At 35.4% G+C, this 19,342-nt stretch overlaps 2 protein-coding genes across 7 annotated transcripts; one reads left to right on the forward strand and one right to left on the reverse strand.

Moving 5' to 3' along the window:
- Window positions 1-4,955: 4,955 nt before the first annotated feature.
- Window positions 4,956-14,789, reverse strand: slc5a6b (solute carrier family 5 member 6). Of its 6 annotated transcripts, none has more exons than XM_052620244.1 (17): window positions 14,678-14,789; window positions 14,400-14,529; window positions 13,068-13,505; window positions 11,941-12,006; window positions 11,795-11,846; window positions 11,620-11,687; window positions 10,946-11,100; window positions 9,747-9,887; window positions 9,532-9,661; window positions 9,364-9,452; window positions 8,172-8,281; window positions 7,951-8,021; window positions 6,910-6,996; window positions 6,665-6,825; window positions 6,478-6,581; window positions 5,450-5,571; window positions 4,956-5,370 (listed from the first exon to the last, which is right to left on the reverse strand). In XM_052620244.1, the coding sequence occupies exons 3-17, from the start codon at window positions 13,413-13,415 to the stop codon at window positions 5,251-5,253; spliced, it is 1,824 nt and encodes a 607-aa protein (XP_052476204.1). In that variant the 5' UTR covers window positions 13,416-13,505; window positions 14,400-14,529; window positions 14,678-14,789; the 3' UTR covers window positions 4,956-5,250. The 6 variants fall into 6 exon arrangements, with proteins under 6 accessions (XP_052476204.1, XP_052476199.1, XP_052476205.1 ...); XM_052620239.1 differs by having other exon boundaries at window positions 4,956-5,373; window positions 6,478-6,584; window positions 14,678-14,765; XM_052620245.1 differs by lacking the exon at window positions 14,678-14,789 and having other exon boundaries at window positions 4,956-5,373; window positions 6,478-6,584; window positions 9,364-9,419; window positions 14,400-14,604.
- On the forward strand, window positions 14,764-18,430 carry cenpo (centromere protein O). Its single transcript, XM_052620248.1, has 6 exons — window positions 14,764-14,942; window positions 15,414-15,562; window positions 15,695-15,839; window positions 15,914-16,182; window positions 16,352-16,514; window positions 17,288-18,430. Exons 1-6 carry the CDS (start codon window positions 14,912-14,914, stop codon window positions 17,395-17,397), a joined length of 867 nt encoding a protein of 288 aa, XP_052476208.1. The 5' UTR covers window positions 14,764-14,911; the 3' UTR covers window positions 17,398-18,430.
- The last annotated feature ends 912 nt before the right edge of the window (window positions 18,431-19,342 follow it).

Here is a 19,342-nt window from a genome sequence, read left to right on the forward strand (position 1 = left end):
TTATACTTTTTTTTAAAGGAAAATAATACTGTTATTCAGCAGGAAGTATTAAATTGATCAAAATATTATTTGTAAGATATTCATTATGTGACAAAAAAATGCTGTTCATTAAACTTTCTATTCATCAGAGAAGCCTAAAATGGTTTTTACAACAATTTTAACACTGATAATAATAAGAACCATTATTTATAATTGTGCAACAATAATATTTGATAATAACTGAGCTGCAAATCATTATTTTAGAATGATTTCTGAAGGATTATGCTGAATATAAAGCTGCACATCACAGGAATAAATGACATTTTACAGTATATTCAATTAGAAAACAATGATGTTAAATTGTAATAATATTTCACAATATTACTGTTTTTAAATAAATGCTTAAGATGAGCATATGTGACTACTTAATTCTTCCACACTTTTGATTGGTCCTGAACAATAGCCCATGTAATCGATAACAAACAATTATTATCGTCCTGATAAACAGAGCTTATGTGAAGAACAGTGGCTAGAATCCGTTTAACAATGTCAACATACCTCTCTGCCTTAAGTCCTGTCACAGTATTGACCCGTGTATTTATTGCAGTGATGACTATCATAAAAAGCTTGAAGCGACTGTATAGACCATGTGAGAGGATGGAATGTTATCCCGCTCAATGAATATTCCCAATAACCCTCCTTATTTGCATAATTAGGTCACATGACTCCAAATATAGCCTACTGTAAAGGGTTAATAAAATACAGAAAAATTACAATTTTATCAGTGTTTCGTAAGAATAATACCTTAGGTACACTGATAAGAACTTTCACAATTATCACCAAGAATAATTTCACAACTTCATAACTCGCAGAAATAACATTTACAATATATAGCCATAAATCCAACAGACACACATTAAACCAGACAGAAGAATATCACACAGACAGTGTTTTAAGGGGCAAACACCACTCACATTTTCTCACTATATTATTAGTTATCATACCATCTTAGACTTTTGTTCATTCAAATCATCTGATTTGTTAGAATGTAAATATGTATTTATGAAAAACACATTTCTGTGCTATAAATCCCACAAATTACTGCTTATCTCTTGTCTGTAATACAATACCTTTTCATTTGCATTTATTTTGCTTAGAAGCAACATTCACATGAAAAACCTAATCTGGTCGAACTTGTCAAAACAATATTACTGTTGTGGTACTTTTTTCTAAACGGTTTGCTTCAGTTCTACAGTACACAGTTGAGGAAATAACAGTTAAGATATATCTATCTTGTATTTTCATTGTATGTAGGGTGACCATTTTTCTCATGGCTCAATGGGGAAAAAAACCCATCATCCAAAACAAAACATTGCTAACAGTCAGATTCAGCGTATATTTATGATCCAGAATCAGATCCAGAGGCTGAAACTGAACGAGAGCATCAGCAGCAGCAACGACTACAGCAGGACATCTCTGTATGTATTGAAACTGTATATATTTGCTTAGCAGTTTTGGAAAATGACTAAGTTCCACTTTATGTCGCCTTTTTTTTTTTTTTTTTTTTTTTTTTAGGTGTACAAAGTTTACTTGATGTGCTTACGTGCCGATAGCTAAGTTAACAACACAGAGATATTTGAAGCAGTTTTACGCACCGCCTGCGGTTCCAACACACGATCGTGAGCCTTTTTCGTTGCGACTGCATTATCCTTAAGAAATAAACAATGTGCAAATCCGTCGTCAACCTGGGCCTTGTTTGTAAAACAAGCATCTTCGAAATGCAGGGAACAAACACAAACACTTGCACAACTCCGTTGATGCTCTGTAAAAATAAACTCCATCCACTGGTCCCTTAATGCTGTTTTTTCTTTGGTAATCTGTGCAGGGTTGTCTTGCCCTGGCAACCAAAAACACACTCCTTTTGTGACATTTCGCGACGCTCTCGCTCTGATCAGTGAAGTCTGTTGTGCTCTCAGTGCTCTGCTATACGGGAGCGCGCGCTCTTCTGGCAGAAGTGCCCTAGGATCCATATAAGGAAATTCCGCTCCATCTAACGTCACACAGAGCCATACTCGAAAAAAACTTTCCGAAACTTGTGACAAACCAGAAGGAGTATTTTTGGAACAGAAATACTCCTTCAAACGTACAACTTAATTTTTGAAACTTTGTCCATGTTTAGCATGGGAATCCAACTCTTTAACAGTGTAAAAAACTCAGTATGCATGAAATAGCATTTCAACCCCTCTTTAATAAATAAGCATATTACAAACCATAAGGCAAATACAATAGATAAAAATTAAACAGCAAATTAACTCATTTTTCTAATACGCTAGGTTTAACATGTATACATTTATTCAACATCTTTTGTTATTAACATTAATGAGACAGAAATGTTTTTAATTAGGCTGCTGTCCCTTTAAGACTCAATGACTGTATACTGACTGACACATATATCCGGTTTACACCCACCTGTATACGTTCACTTAAGCCATAACTGACTGTGTTTATGTGAGATACTCCACATGATGGAGATTTTGACAGCTGTGTGTGTTTTTGACAATAAAGGTGCAACGAGAACTGATCGCAGAACTGGGATCGCACAGCTCATTCAGCGTGATTCTGCCTATCAATCCTACCTTTACTTACTGCAATCATTTTGTTTTTTAGCTTCTAATGGGCATATCTATCAAGTGTTAAAGCCATTGTATCTAGCTATCATAGCAGATTTCATCATGCCTGACAGTGTTGCAACTGTCCCTTATCATAACATTGGTATAAAGCTTATCATATTAACAAAACACAACTGTGATTTCCCGGATTAATAAATAACCCTTTCAACACTCAGGTATCCCTCTTGTTTTAAGTACACACTCTCAAACTAGGTCACAATGTAGTCTGTATTTTTCTCTGTTTACAGTATGCCACAAGAGAGAAACACACAATAGATAAGGGTGACCCTTCTAGGGGCCAGTTGCAATGTTTAACTTTGTCTGTTCAAGTTCAAGTAAATTGAACGTATATTATCATTTGTATGCATGTAACAGCAATGTGGATGAGTATCTGACAGATGTGGGTTTAATGTATTAAAACTTTGGCTTTCCACAAAAAATTTTCTCTGAGAAACTGAAGGAAATGGAAAAAGGTGTTGCAAGCATCCCCACTCTTTCTACTACTTGCTCTGATCACCAGAAATGTGGAAATATGTTACAAAACATGATTTTTTTTTTTTTTTCAAAATAAGCCATTAAACTAAATGGAGCTGAAATACGACAGTCACGGGAAAAAATGTCGACTGGTCTCCATAATTATATTTCTTCAGCAACTTTTCCAACTCATTTAAAATGCAGCATGCAGGCACAATTTATTATTGTGTGCAAAACTTATTTCCAGCATTTGAGCGGAAGCTTACGGTCAAAGCCAAGCTTTTGTTGTTTGACAGAGACATTGTGTCCAAAGAAAATGCATTATGAAAAAAAAAAAAAAAATTAGATAATGAAATGCATTGAACACCACAGAATGTCCCAGAATAGCCATCCCCCAGAAGTTAATTTGAATATCAGTTTGGGGAATCAAGTTTTAAGGAAACAGACCCTTTCAACAGCAGGCTCATTCATTCACACTGCATTAACAAAAGGACCAACAGAAAAAAATGGATTTGCATTTTACCTTGCATGGCCTCATGATTTTTATGAATTGACAAACAACATTTTATGTCAATTTTTTGTGCACTGTGCAAATTTTACGCCAAACCCCATGCAGATTTTAAGTTAATATTTCAATAATTTAACAATCTGTTGATGGCTTTCTGATGTTGGATGATGGTCACATGACATGCAAATGAAATTTAAAAAAAATATTTTTTAGTATTGTGTTATTAGTATATTGTTAGTATATTAGTATATTATTTAGTATAATGTTGTTATGATTAAGCTTTTCATCAATGCACTATACTTGTGGATTACTGTGATGTTTTTCTTAGCTCTTTGAACTCTCAGTCTGACGGCACCCATTCACTGCAGCAAGCGATGGAAGGCTACATTACTCCAAACATGTCGTGATTAAAGAAAAAGTGCAACATGCAAACAGCGTCATGCTGTTTTACAATGCAAATCTATCAGAGAGTCATGAAACTCGAACTCTAATCTCATTAAAGTGCACACTGTACACTGTTACACTGTAGCATCATCTGATTTGACTACATTGCAAGTTCTTTCTACTTCAAAATTTTACATTTAATTCAATGTTCAAGTTTTTACTAACAATTTCTGTGTAAATTATTTCTAGACATTTTTTTTATTGTACTTTAGTTTACATAATAAGGCAAATTAAATCGCATATTAATCAGAACCATTGAGGTTGAACTATAAAGGCTCTCGTCTTTGGTTGCTGTATGTTTAAGTAAAAAGTGCACATGCTCAAGTCAGCATCACGTTTTGCTAATAGATGGATATATAGACAGTGAGATAGATGGATGTTGCACAAGTTCCACTTTTCGAGGAACCACAAATGTATATTTTAATTTTAATAGTGAAGTGGACATTTACGGCCTTTGCTCATTGGCGACATCTGCTGGACAAATATAGGAATAACTAAAACAAAATGCCTCTTTAACGCAGACTTTTATTCATGCATATGCAATATAAAATAAAAAATAATTATATCTTATATAACTTATTTTAATTTTTTATTATATATTATTTATAATAATATATTAATATAAATGCATGTATATGCACATGTATTTCAATTTAAATGCATATTCATTTCGCATCTTAATTGTACTAAATGTGAAACTAGTCAAGAACGTATCCAGGACATATATCACCCAATAAATACACAAGTAAATAAATGTTTTGATTATAATCTCTAATTTCATTACAATTAAGCAAATATGTACCTTTCTTCCCAAAATTCCTATTACAATACCGTGAAAACATTCAGAGATTGTGAGATTCATCCAGAAAAGCCGAAGCACATGATGCACATTTTTTTTTTTAATACAAAAATGGATTTGCTGAACATTCTCTTTGTCATTTGGATTTGCACTTTACATCTTTACAGATAATGTTGTAAAAATATTTTCTTTGGTTTCATATACAGCAGCTAAACATACAAAACAATACCAACGTGAAATATACAGTCATTACAAATCTTTACACCTAGACAAACTTTTTCCTTCGAAATAATCACAGACACGCATCTCTGTAATTAACATTACTAGTAACATATTTACAATACTTAGTGCAAGATAACCCGTTCTTGGTGAGTTTGCTATACCGAGGTCTCGTGCTCCACAGGAGAAACCGCATTTGATGGGAGAAATGTTTCCGTCTCTTCCTCAGTTCCAGCATCCTCCGTTACATTTCCATTTATTTCTTTATGATCATCGATCTGCTAGAAGCAGTTTTGCTACATTAAAATGACCCAATGCAACAATGCATCTTCGTGTAAAGCCATGAGACCATCTTACCGTGTGCTCGGGAGGAGACGTACAGCAAGCGCTCGGCTTCACAAGCTTGTGCACAAGTGATCGTGCCGTTCTCATCACAGGATACACTGTGCCAGACGCCACATCGTCTCCTTTTGTTGGGCCTTGAAAAAATGTGTAGAAAAAATAAAATAAAACAGCTGCAAGTTTACTGGTTGTTGTGTTTTACATGCTGCTAACGGTCTATGTTTTGGAAGCTTGTTTCTAGCACAGAATAGAAACATCACTTCTGAGAATTGTGGGATTAATAATCAGAATTGATAGATTAAAAAGTGGCAGAAACAAGAGTGCATGTATTTTCTATTCTATTTCAGTTAGTTGCCAAGGACACTTTTTGTTTGTAAGTTTTTTTTAATCTAATATTTATTATTTAAGCTTAAACTTTTATACCAATTTACAATAAGGTTTTGTAAATTTTAAGATATTAAATCACATTAGTTTACATGAACGAATAATAAATAGTATTTCTACAGCATTTTATAATATTACCCAATGTTAATTTCAACATTTAATAAAAATAAAAATGTAAAGTCTTATGTTAAAATTAGTTAATGCACTAACACAAACTATCATCAAAATATATTTTTTAATTAATATTGAATATTTCAATATCAACCAATGTTAATAAATGCTTAAGAATATTATAATATATATATATATATATATATATATATATATATATATATATATATATATATATATATATATATATATATATATATATATATATATATATATATATAGCTAAATGTAAGTTCATTTATGTTAGCTAATGCATCTGCTAATGTTAACAAATGGAGCTTTATTGTAAAGTATTAACTGCTTTTTTTTTTTATTAACGTGAAGCACTATTTAATAGTTTAAGTTTTGCAGTTTCTACATTCTTGCTGAGCTATTGCTGGGCTTTTGCGAGTCCAACTGTGTTTTCTGGCTCCTTTCTTCAGTGTAAGTGTATCTTGCTCTCTCTAATAAGTGAGCAGTGTCTCGTTCTTCAGGTCAGTGTCTGGTACCAGTCATGAAGCTGATGAGGAGTCCGATGAGCACCACGGTGGAGGAGTTGAGTGCGCTGTACCACATGTATGACAGAGAATATAACCCATTCAGCCCTACAGGTCTGCTGGAAGATGAGGAAAAGCATTTCATTACTTCCCTAAATATATACAGTACAACGCATGCTGGCACTGATCTACAAGTCACCTGGCCGCATCGATGACGGTGATGTTTCCAGAGACGGCTGGTACAGTGTTAGTAGAGTTGAGTGGAAGAACTTGTACAGAACTGGGCATCCGAGACAAAAAGCCACCAATGCCAACCCAGAAAGACATGATCAGACCTGAGGCAAGTCCTATTACAGCACCCTGAGAGGAAAAAATACAAGTAAATAAATTTCCTTATTTATGTGGGTGGACTGATGGATGGATGGACGGACAGGAGGAACTTACGATGCTATTTGCACACGGGAAGAAGATGCCGAGACAAAACAGACCAAGCAGCGGCCCACCAACCATCCCGAAGATACTGAGAGCTGCCTTAAAGTGAAATACAACATTCTTAAGATAAAGGTTAGAAAAGGGGGTTCCTTTATTTATTTCTTTTATTTACTCACCTTCAGGCCATCCAATAGGAACAGATTTGGAGAAATGTAGCATTTGCTCACCAGTGGATCCTCTGCAGTGAATGGGTGCCGTCAGAATGAGAGTCCAAACAGCTGATAAAACATCACAATAATCCAAACCGCTCCAGTCCACCAGTTAAAATAAAAAGGAGCATGTTTGTAAAAAAACTAATCCTTCATTAAGGCGTTTCGACTTTAAACAGTCCCTTCTGGTCAAAATACAAGTCCTAAAAAAAGTCCATTCCCTATTGTCCTCTCATATTAAAATCCACAGGCATGTTTGTTTAGAGCGGTTTAGGTTTATTAACAGTGCTTGATTTGTGCATATTTCTCACCTGATTCAGACTTTTTCACTGGAGAACACAATACTATGGATTATAGACTCTTCTGGACTAGAACAGTTTGAAGTTAAAACTTCTTAATAATGGATTTCTTACAAACCCACAGCTTTTCGCTTCTCAAGGCATTAACTGATGGACTGGAGTGGAGTAGATTGTTGTGTTTTTTTCAGTTTTATCAGTCTGACGGCACCCATTCACTGCAGAGGATCCACTGGTGAGCAAGTGATGCAATGCTACATTTCATGCAAATTCATCTACACCTTGGATGGCCTCCAATTGTACTTATTTTACTTAGTGTGAAGATCATTTTAATAATCTAAAGAACCGTTTTCAACTACAGAGAACATTTTGTTTAACCCAGTAGTTCTACGGATGTTAAAAGTTCTTCATGAAACCGTAAATGCCACTAAATAACTTGGATTTTTAAGAGCATGGAGGTTAATATGATTTAACACAAGATATGTTTTTATTTCTTAACAGAAGTCGATTGCTGCTATAAACCTGCTTATAAAAGCATGCACGCTTACCTGAAGAACTGAACTGTTCATCAAATGGACGACGTAAGCCATAGCCACACATATAATCCCATATGACAGAGCTGGATGAGGAACAGAGGCATGCATTATAAAGATGCTCACTGAGAGCTTCATTTGATCTCTGAGTAAAGGGGAAATCAGATGAAACATATTCTCTAATGTGCATCAGCGGGGAGACGGAAACCATTTCAAATGAAGAGATAGTGTCTGACCCAGGATCTTTGACAGCAGAGTGGCTCTGGCCTCAGTCATTGAGTAATGGGGTTTGATCAGATCCACCATCGTCACCGTGGCTAATGAGTTAAAAGCTGAGGATATTGTACTGTAAAATAAGGAGGAGATACAAATAAATATATTTCTGGATTTTTATTGCATGCTTGTGCACCGACTACTGTCTGTATCTCTTTTAGACATGAGTTTATTATAGAGACAAAAATAGCAGATTTGCATGAATTTAAAATTCGGTCAGTGAGGTTTATTTTTATTCATTTCACTTTTATTCTGTAAGGATGCATTTAATGATCAAAAGTGACAGTGAAGACATTTATTTAAAAAGTTTCAAAAGATTTCTATTTAACTTAAATGTTGTTCTTTTGAGCTTTCAATTCACAAAAACAAACAAAACCTGAAAAAAATGTATTATCATTTTTACTTTTCAAAATTGATAATCATAAGAAACTTTTCTTGAGCAGCCAATCAGAATATTAGAATGATTTCTGAAGGATCATGTGACACTGAAGACTGGAGAAATGATGCTGAAAATACAGCATTACAACAGAATAATAAATTACTGTACATATTAACATATTCAAAGAGAAAACAGTCATTTTAAATTATAATAGTGTTTTACAGTATTACTGTTTTTACTGTATTATTGATTTAATAAATGCAGCCTTTGTGGGCAGACAAAGACTTCTTTCAAAAGCATTTAAAAAGCATTATATTATATTATATATATATATATATATATATACATACACACACAAATATAAATAATGAGCTTATTCTCATTGGAGACTGTCATCAGATTCCTACTATAATACAGTCATTATTCAAATCAAATTCGTATTTGTCACATACATAACACGATATGCAGTGAAAAGTTTTTACGACTACTTGATAAAAAAAATATTTAAAAAAAAATATTTTAGAAAATAAATTATGGGTATAAAAAAGAAAAGGAGGTAAACTAGAATGTACGAAATGTACGAATTTACGATATACAATAGCTACACAGTTATATATATATATATATATATATATATATATATATATATATATAACTGTGTAGCTATTGTATATCGTAAATTCGTACATTTCGTATATACACACACACACACACACACACACACACGACTGAATATGACCTGTGAAATATGAGCGCTTCAAGCATCACGCTGTTACCTGAGAGATGCGCTGAACAAACACGCCACAAACAGTCCAGGAAGTCCAGGGAAATTCTGTAACATGTCCATGACAAAGTAAAGCATCATCTGTGAAGTCAAAACACATCATATATCACTATTTATATCAGGGAGCCCCAAATGATCACGTGTTTCCGCTGCTTCTAACCTGATCTTTGGACGTGATATACTGCTGTTCTAGAGGGCTGTTGTTACCATAGCAAGCGTACATGACCAGCCCCATCAGACAACTGAGCATTAGAGCCACCTGAAGACAGGGAAGCACCATATAGCAGGACCTGCTCGAGAACACAGGATGTTCTGTGATGCACACTTTCATCTGAGAGCCTTAGGGGTGTGTACATGAATGAAAGGAACACTTACATGATGGCTTCTCTCTCTGTGCGGGAACTGAGGTACCTCTGAACCTGAGCCTGGTTCACTCCATACAGAGACAGCATCAGAAACACTCCTCCAACACCTAACGTCCAGAACGTGTGTCTCACCGTTGGGTCGGGATTCAGGCTGGACATGAGAAATGACTTTGAGAATCAGTACAATAGCATTCATATCTGTAGCACAAACAGAACGGGACGACTCGCATGCATATGTCTAATACTTAGGATTCTGGATCCATTTAGTTTCACTGGTGCCTAAAAAAAAAAATGTAAATCTCACAATTGCAAGGGTTAAATTTGACATTTTGAGAAGAAAATCTTGAATTATGAGAAAGTATGAAAAGTTACAATTAATTTTATTTTTTTTATCCAGTGGCAAAAACAAGCTTTACTTTTTTTTCAATTGCATGTTTACACCTCACAAGTTTTATATCAAGTTAATGCCTTGCATCTGCCAGAACAAAAGTAGGAATTGGAAGATATAAACCCAAAACTTGGAGAAAAACGTGAGTTGTGCTGATGAGGCAGTCTAATTAAATGTGGCTAAATGTAGAAGTTTCTCAAGGTCAAAGCTTGGTACAGAAAAAGCAAGCAGTCATCAGGGATTTACAAAGTCAAAAAATATAAGAACTGAAACTTATAAAATATTTTTTAAGGATGCAAGATATTAATTAAATAAATGTAAAACATTTACAACTTTTATAATAATTCTAGTTTCATCTATATAAAATCATATATATATATATATATATATATATATATATATATATATATATATATATATATATATATATATATATATATATATATATATATATATATATAAATCTAGATTTTATTTTTTCTTACATTAATTGTGGCTAGAAAAAAAAAAGCATAATCTACTTAACATAAGTCAATATTTTCTAATGAAATGATTTAATTATTTGCTGTTGGTTTAGTTCAAAAACACAATAAAAACCATCTATTGTGGTCATTTGGCCTAAATATTTTTTCTCATACTATATAAAGTCCATTTATAGTACATCTAAATAAACCACTGCCTAACCTCAAAAAGTTGTTCATTATTATATTTGGGGGTCCTTGGCTTCAAATCATTTGAAAACCCTTTTTTTTTAATAGATGGTGGTTAGATGTGCTGGATACCAGCTGCTATACCATTTACACCATTTAAAGAGAACATACTCGATCCCTGAGATGCGTCCACCATCCCTGACTTTCACCCAGGCATCAGACAGACCACCAGCCTGATGGATGCCCACAATGATGACGGCCAGCTGACCAGTAAACATCACTACTGTCTGGAAAACATCGGTCCAGACCACTGCCTTCAGCCCACCCTGCAAAAACATGCAAAAATAACTTTGAGACATTGAAAACAAAACTAACCAATCAACATGAAAAGACATTTGCGGACCTGTATATCCTGACATGAAATGATAGTCTATTTTTGCATGCGTTTTCAGCATGTTTTGAATCATTTATTATACAGGCTTTTATGGCCCATATGCTATGATAAAATGAAAACATGGAACTCACACTAGGCCCAAACTGAACAAAAACATGCAATTTGATGCAGATGCTAATATATATGGACAAAAAGATGAAATAAATCAGATCATGTTGATCATTTAGATGCCCTATATATTTGCACATCAAATATGATCCAGTGGGCTTCGTAAGGTAAATGGTTAACATTAGATGTTGACATCCATGAAAGGAAATGTTTAAGATGCAAAGCATGCTGAAGTTTACAAAGACAAACATTTAATATCATGCACTGATGAACTGTGCACATTAAGACCAGATGCATGTAATCTGTAAAGTAAGCAACCTTTAACCACTGAAAATCCTCTTACCAGTGCTGTATAAAGCGTGCACACTAACCCAGTCGCCAATACTGCTCCCCATAAATGAAAACCAGTAACTAAAGACAGACATATGTTATTAGTTACAACAGGCAGTCGTATTTGTGTTCATGCATTCATAATGTTAATTGTGTATATTTAACTATATATATATTTGTAACATTACCTGCATTCAATGCAAGAGCAGGTGTATAGATGCCAACACCCATATAAATGACCTGCAAAAATGAACCACACACTAACTCTCTCCATGCAATGCATTAAAAATGCAAAAATACAAATGTATTTCACAACAGAAAGGCTGGAACTTACCATCTGAAAAATAAAAGTAACAGTGCCACAAATCCGGACGGCTTTACAGAAGCGCAGCTCCAAATACTGTGAAGTTAATGAGATATGAACATGTTTAATTAAGCAATCAATGACAAAAGAAAACATTTCTGGTGAAATAGCAGTGCCACGATGTTAAACCATTACAAAAACTAAAGGTTCTAAATGGGGTTTTTTTTTTGCAGCGATGCCATAGAACCTTTTTTTTGTTCTCCAAAGAACCAGTCAGTGAACAATTTCTTAAAGGAAAAGTTAATAACATTAGCTGAATATTTACTGACCCACAGGCCATCCAAGATGTAGAGGAGTTTGTTTCTTCATAAGAACAGATTTTGAGAAATGTAGCACTACATCACTTGCTCCCCATGGGATCATCTGCATTGAATGGGTGCCATCAGTCCAAACAGCTGATAAAAACTATCACCAATAATTCACAAGTAATCCACACCACTCCAAATCATCAATTCATGTCTTGTGAAGTGAAAAGCTGCATGTTTGTAAGAAACAAATCCATCATTAAGATGTTTTTATCTTCAACCTTTGCTTCTGTCTAAAATACAAGTTCATAATACAATAATAAAGCTATTAAAAAAAATCCATCCCCTGTTGTCTCTCACATCAAAATCCACCCACATATTAGTTTAGATATGTTTTTGCTTGTAAACGGTGCTTGAGCTGTCCATATTTCACTCCTGATTCAGACAAGTTGACTTCTTCACTGGAGAAAACAATATTATGGATAAAGAACTTGTATTTTAGCAAGAAGAGATAGTTTGAAGATGGATTATTGTGATGTTCAGCTGTTTGGACTCTCATTCTGACGGCACCCATTCACTGCAGAGGATCCATTGGTGAGCAAGTGATGGAAAGCTACATTTTCTGTTCTGATTTCTCATCTACATCTGGGATGGCCTGAGGGTGAGCCAACTATTCCTTTAAAATAACTTGTTTTCTAAGTGTAAAGAACATTTTTGTAATCTTAAAGTTCTTCCTAATAAAGAACTGGAAATATTCCACTGACATTCTTAAGTTCTTAATGGAACCACTGATGCCAATAAAGAACCAAGAGGGTCTTTAGATGATATGCAATATTTTGAAAGGATGTGTACCTGGTAAACACTGGTGAGATGCAGTCTGTAGAACACAGGAATGAAAATATGGGCTGGTATCAGGAGACCCAGAATATAAGAGCAGCCAATAAACCAGTACTGCGTGCCATTGGCGTAAACCTCAGCCGGTGTGCCAATGATGGCCACGGCCGACTGGAAAGTGGCCATGAGAGACAGAGAGAGCGGCAGGCACTTCATACTCCTGTCTGCATACATGAACTCTTGCGTAGTGCTCTGGCGTCCTCCGGTGAAGGCGTAGTACAGCCCGATGGCCATGGAGGCCACCAACAGCAATGCAAATATCACATAATCAATAATAGTGAAGTACTTCTGCCCCGAGGGATCCATACTGAGACTGCAGGCATGAAGCGTGATATTAGAGTCTCCGCTGCGTGCTCAGGACAAAGGTCAAAGCCATTGATCTGCAAATCTGACGACCTGAAACATGTCACAACTGATATAAGAACATATACTTAATCAGCTTACGATTCCATGTTGTCCTAGTATGTTCACACAGAAATGAAAATTCACCCAATCTATTTTCCAAATGCATGTTATAGGTCTGACTTGTGAATGATTCAAACTTTAATTTTTGACATTTTTAAAGTGGGTCTTTGAGTGAAAAAATATCAGGCTTCTCTTTGGTGACATTAGTAGGACCTTTCCAATCATTTAGTCCACTTGAAGTTGGTATAAAATAACAATTTGGAGGTATCCAAGCCTTTAGTTTGCTTTAAACTCTCCTTTTGCCTCTTAAAACATTTTTGAGGGACACGCCCACTTCTTAACATCCAACCAATAACATATATATATATATATATATATATATATATATATATATATATACAGTACCATGATATTAGCATCTATTTTTCTGCTGCAGGACTGCAATGGGTTAATCTACGATATGGTGAATGCTGAACCATATCTTATATGGTGAATGATATGTAATAATTGATAGCCTGAATGCACTGTAAATCGCTTTGGATAAAAGCGTCTGCGAAAATCCATAAATTTAATTTAATTTAATTTAATTTAAACCACGAGGCACTTCAGGGTTAACAGTTTCTGGCAGTTTGCACAGACGCAACTGGATTTCGGTTTCAACTTTACCCCAAATGCATGGCCCATAACCATAATTTATTTAAAACATTAAATATGTTCACATTTGCTCACTGATTTACCAAGTTTTCTTTATAACAGTTGTCTGTGCAATTTCACTTCCTTGTTTTTGTGTGTTAACGCATGCTGTGTTTCTCAGCGTTCATACAGTGGACAGTGTTTCTCATTATTAAAAGCACATGCAGTGTGTTACATGTTGCTCGTTCTTACCTAAAGCAGTCAATCAGATCAGCTGGAGCTCAAAACACTTAATGTGTGTGATCCGGGGGCCACACAGTGAATGTCAGAGTCTCACTCCTCCCAGCGTTGGAGCTGCCATCACGCCTGCGTTACTGAGCCCCTTTATCAGACACACAGCACTTCAGTTTACAATCTTAATGATGATCACTGATAGTTATCTTGTTTACCAGCACACATACGGATCTGTTTTTTCTCTACACCTATTTTTGGATGAATATTAGATGAATATTAAATAATAATATTAATACCTGTATTCCAATAAAAATGCAACCACGTGGGGAGAAAATAGAGCGATAAAAGCACAGATTATATTACGTGGCTGCGCAAACAGCGCGCAGCGATGATGCGCTACAGCACTGTTGTGTAAAACTTCCGAGGTCGCGCAGGACACAATAACGCGCCAGATTTCGATTTAACGAACGTTCTATTTACAAAGAAGCAAATTAGCTACATTCAAAAATTCCCGCGTCAGGAATAAAGTCATGGAAGGCCAGATTGAAACTATGGATCAAGGTAATCATATGATAATCTGCAACCAACTAAACGTGTCAAATATGTTAGAACGTTTAGAAACTTTTCAACGTCTTCTATTTAGACACACTACATTTATTCTGTTATTCTACCATTTTCTATGGGTCTAAAAAAGTTTTTTGACGTGTTGACGTGTTTGTCTGCATGCACATTCAATACAGTTTATCCAGTTCATAAAGAATAAATAAATAGTTAAATTCTTTATGCAGACATAAATGACTTCTATATAATTTTTCGTAATAACCCATGAATGTGAAATCTAATGTTAGTCACAGTAACAAGCTATTGAAAAATGAATATCTTTACAAAATGTTTTATTATTTTTTTTATTGATGAAGTTTTGATTACTTTTCAGTTATTCCACAATGTGAAAATGAGTCGCTGTGTCCACACATTTGGCAGTATAAGTGTATTTTCACATTGTCTGTATTTCTATGTTCTGTGATGTGTCAGGTGTTCTGGGTCACCTGATGGCTTTAGAGAGGGAAGGTATGGGACCGCAGGACCAGGATGAGTCTCAGAGGTTAGAGATGCTCAAGGTCAGAGCCGTGACCCTCCGTGCCCAAAGAGATCAACTCAGACATCAGGCAGACGCTGTCAAGGTGAGCTTTCTCATTGACATGAAAATATCAAAATCCAGTCTTTATATAGGCGCATAGTAGCACTACTATTCAGAATTCTTACTCTAAATATGTACATGCTTTTATTATCTCCTTATTCACATTGCATGGCAGATCCTGAAAGATAAAATCAGCAAAGATCTTCCTTTGGATGATGCTGATGCGGATGCTGCAGGCGGCTTCATTGATCTACAGAAGTCTTTGTTAACAGCTTGGAGAATGCAGTTGAAAGACCTTCAGCGTGCTCATCACTTAATTGGTAATGTTGTAATAACTAAATCATACTGAGTCCATGACTAGTTGTTGCCTGATTGATTGTGCTATCTTTTTCAGGTGGCTATGATTTGGTAGAGTGTAAGGAAGGGAAAAGCGTGTGTGTGTCTTTTCACACAGCCTTTGAGGGTGTGTATTTGGAGACGTATAACATGGAGCTGGACCTGACGCGCACCGTGCAGATCTCTCGCCATAACATCCCCCCGTCATTCCCGCTCGAGAGTATTGCCAAACAGACCCTGCAGAAAGACCTGAAGGCCTTCCTGCAAATCCTGAGCCAGAAACTCAATGCTTTAGCAGGTCGCAGACAGCAGGTCTGCCTCCTCAAGGTATTCAGGCTTCCTGCATTTACTGTTAATATTACACTGCAGTTGTTTGATCAAAAATACACAAAAAAAATGATGTGAAATATTATTACAATAACTTTTCTATTCGAATATATTTTCAAATATAAGTTGTTTCTGTGATGCATATGATACTTCCTCGTCTTTGCCGCAGGAGCTGGTTGGTTCGGTGGAGGTGATGGAGAGCAATCAGCTGTGCAGTATTCTTGTGCTTATGTGTACAGCACAAGGTGAGACTCCCAAAGCTGTTCTGTGCACACTGGAGTACGGAGATCTCACACAATGTCTGCCGACACGGGTTAGCATCGAGTGTGAAGGTACGGCATATCACAGCTGAACTGATCCTAGATAAGTTCCATTCCTCGTTTACTATTTCTCATTTAGAAAAGAACGTTCCTTTATCTCAAACAGTAAAGCAAGGAGCTTGCAACAGCAAGGTCATGAGTTAAATTTCCAGGGAGTTCAAAACCTGACGAAAAGTGTATAGCTTGAATGCAAAGTAAGTCAATTGGGTAAAATAGATGTGAATATAACAGAACAAATTAATAAGAATGAATTAAAGCTCTGTCATCATTTACTCATTTTGTTCCAAACCTGTAACTTTGGTTAATCTACAAAACACAAATTAAAGTATTTTGAATGAAATCTGAGAGGTTCTGTCCCTCCAAAAAAAGTACATCAAGAGTTTTCTATTTCTTTATGTAAAGGTCAGAAAGAGATCATAAAAGGTATCCGTTTGTATCAAATTGTTTAATCCAATGGCTTTAGTTTATCTAATGTGGTGGTTTGCAATGCTTCCTGTGGTTTAATTTTATGACCTTTTTAGATTGATATTATTCTTATAAGGGCTGGAATGAAGTGTGAGCTTACAAAGCATTTTTGTGGTCTGTATTTCAGTTACATTGTGCTGTAACTATTAAAAAATGTGGGGAAAATATGAATTAAGTTCATAAAATCCTGGTAATTGTTACTGTCTGTCATTTTAATGCATGTGTTCTTCCTGATGTTCAATTGAGAATGAGAACAACAGTGTAATCCAAGCAGGCACTAATAATAATAATATTTTCTTTTTTTGCATTTATTCTTGTAGATAAAACCCTTTCAGAATCTCCACAGTGGAAGAAAAACCAGTCGTTGCTCCTGGAGTCTCCAGCTCATACAGCTCTCCTGACCATGAGGAGGATGGGAAGCATCGCTTAACCAATGTGACAAAATGAACTCCTTCATGTAAATAATGTCCTGTTACAGTGCGGTTCAAACCTGAGAGATGCACAGCTTTACATTCAGAGGTAGATTAACACGTAACTTAAGAGAACTGAGGAAACAAACAACTATTTAACATGAATCATCAGTTCAGAATTCTCTTAATGGCACACAAATGTTCATACATACATTGTCAAATGCTCTATAGAGTTGAGAAAGCTCCTTATTTTCTGTTGTAGTTTCTCTCTCTGCAGTTGTTTTAGTCTTTCTTTATACCGTCGATAATACTCTTCCTGAAACATCAGCTCTTTCTGAGAGATGCTGTCGATCAACGCCAGGTCTTTCAGCTGTAGAATGGAAAGCTGACCGTTTTCCGAAGCTTTGAGTTTCTCTGTGACTATCCTAGATGAAGAAGAATCGCCTCGCTTGACAGAGAATGATGCTGATTTAGCAAACCTGTGTTCTTCGTCATCCTCCTCACACGTTTTCACTGAGGATAGAGGTCTGAAAGCTGGAGCGGATTTTGAAAAGCGTGTCTCATGTGCATCGTTTGTCATCCTGACCTCTGATATGGCTCTCATTGTTTTGTTAATGGTTGCGTGCGGTTCACAAACCCTTAAATGAAGCAGCCGTTTCTGCTCTTTCAGCACTAGCTCTCGCTCCTGCTCCAGCAGCCTGAGGTTGAGTCTGTATTTAGCGCTGATGTTGTGTAGTTTCCACTGAAGATGGACGTCCTCTTTGTGGTTCAGCTGTCTTATGTCCATGAGACGGCAAGACTTGGGTCTCTTAATGCTTAGCTGTGTTGACATTTTGAGATGTTTCCTGAAAGCAAATCAATGGAACATACAACCAGTTTTTGGATAAGCACACAGATGTAGATTGTTCAAACCTCAGTTTATTTAAAAAACACACAAGGCTGCTCATATACAAAGTCTTCGGAGCTTCAGTCGTTTAGACCCCGATGAATGTTATTATATATACACAAATATATGTACATTGTATAATAAAGGTAAATTTAATGTACCTGAAACTGCTGCGTGTGGTTTGTTGTTTTAAGAATCTGCTGCTATGACACTTAAACATATAAACAATGTCTTTCATTCCGTCCGGTTTCAAGGTTTTGAATTTCAAAGTAATTTGGTCACATGATCACTATTGTGAATCTAATAACAAAGTAAAGATGGAAGGTTGAACAATACAGAATTTTTAGTAGCTCACAACTCCTTCATTTCTCTTTTTATGAAAATGTATTCTAGCAAGATTTCAATATGAGTAGTTTGATGTCTCGTCTCTGCATATACTACAGCTATGCACGTTAGTTGTTTGTAAGTGTTTAGTTGTATTTTTATTTATTTTATTGTATCACCCCCCACTGTGTTCCTTGTCTGCATTTGCAGACATGGATGAAATTATTATTGTTGTTGTTACAAATCAGTATTATAATATCCTTTAGCCAAGCAATTTGGAGAATGGATAGATAAAGTTAGAATATTTTATGGTATTAAGTAATGTTTTTAAGAATTTTCTACAATTAGTTCACCCTGTAATTTAGTTTAGTTTCCGAGATCCCAACAGATCATGAAGATCATGTCAAGATGCACATTATTTTTAATGCATTATTGCAGTTATTTCTGCTGTAGGAGTATTACAACTACAAAACCGTAAATTAATATGAATGAAGAATTTTCAGATTGTTTTGTTCTTACTGTAAAATGTGGTTCTGTTATGCAAATAATGGTATTTTGTATGGTTATGGTATTTTGTGGGAGAGGTACTGTACTATTGCATTATTTCCAGTTTTTCATTTCAACGCAGTTTATGAGCAGTTCATGCGAATATGCACAACATCAAAACTTCATGTGTTTCATTGAGGTGAGGTTAAATTAAAAATACTCTAATATGAGTTTGTTGTTTTCTTTCGTAGGTAACGTTAGAGTTAAAT

The sequence above is a fragment of the Carassius gibelio genome, chromosome A17 (assembly GCF_023724105.1).
Source record: "Carassius gibelio isolate Cgi1373 ecotype wild population from Czech Republic chromosome A17, carGib1.2-hapl.c, whole genome shotgun sequence".
In the NCBI taxonomy this organism is placed as follows: domain Eukaryota; kingdom Metazoa; phylum Chordata; class Actinopteri; order Cypriniformes; family Cyprinidae; genus Carassius; species Carassius gibelio.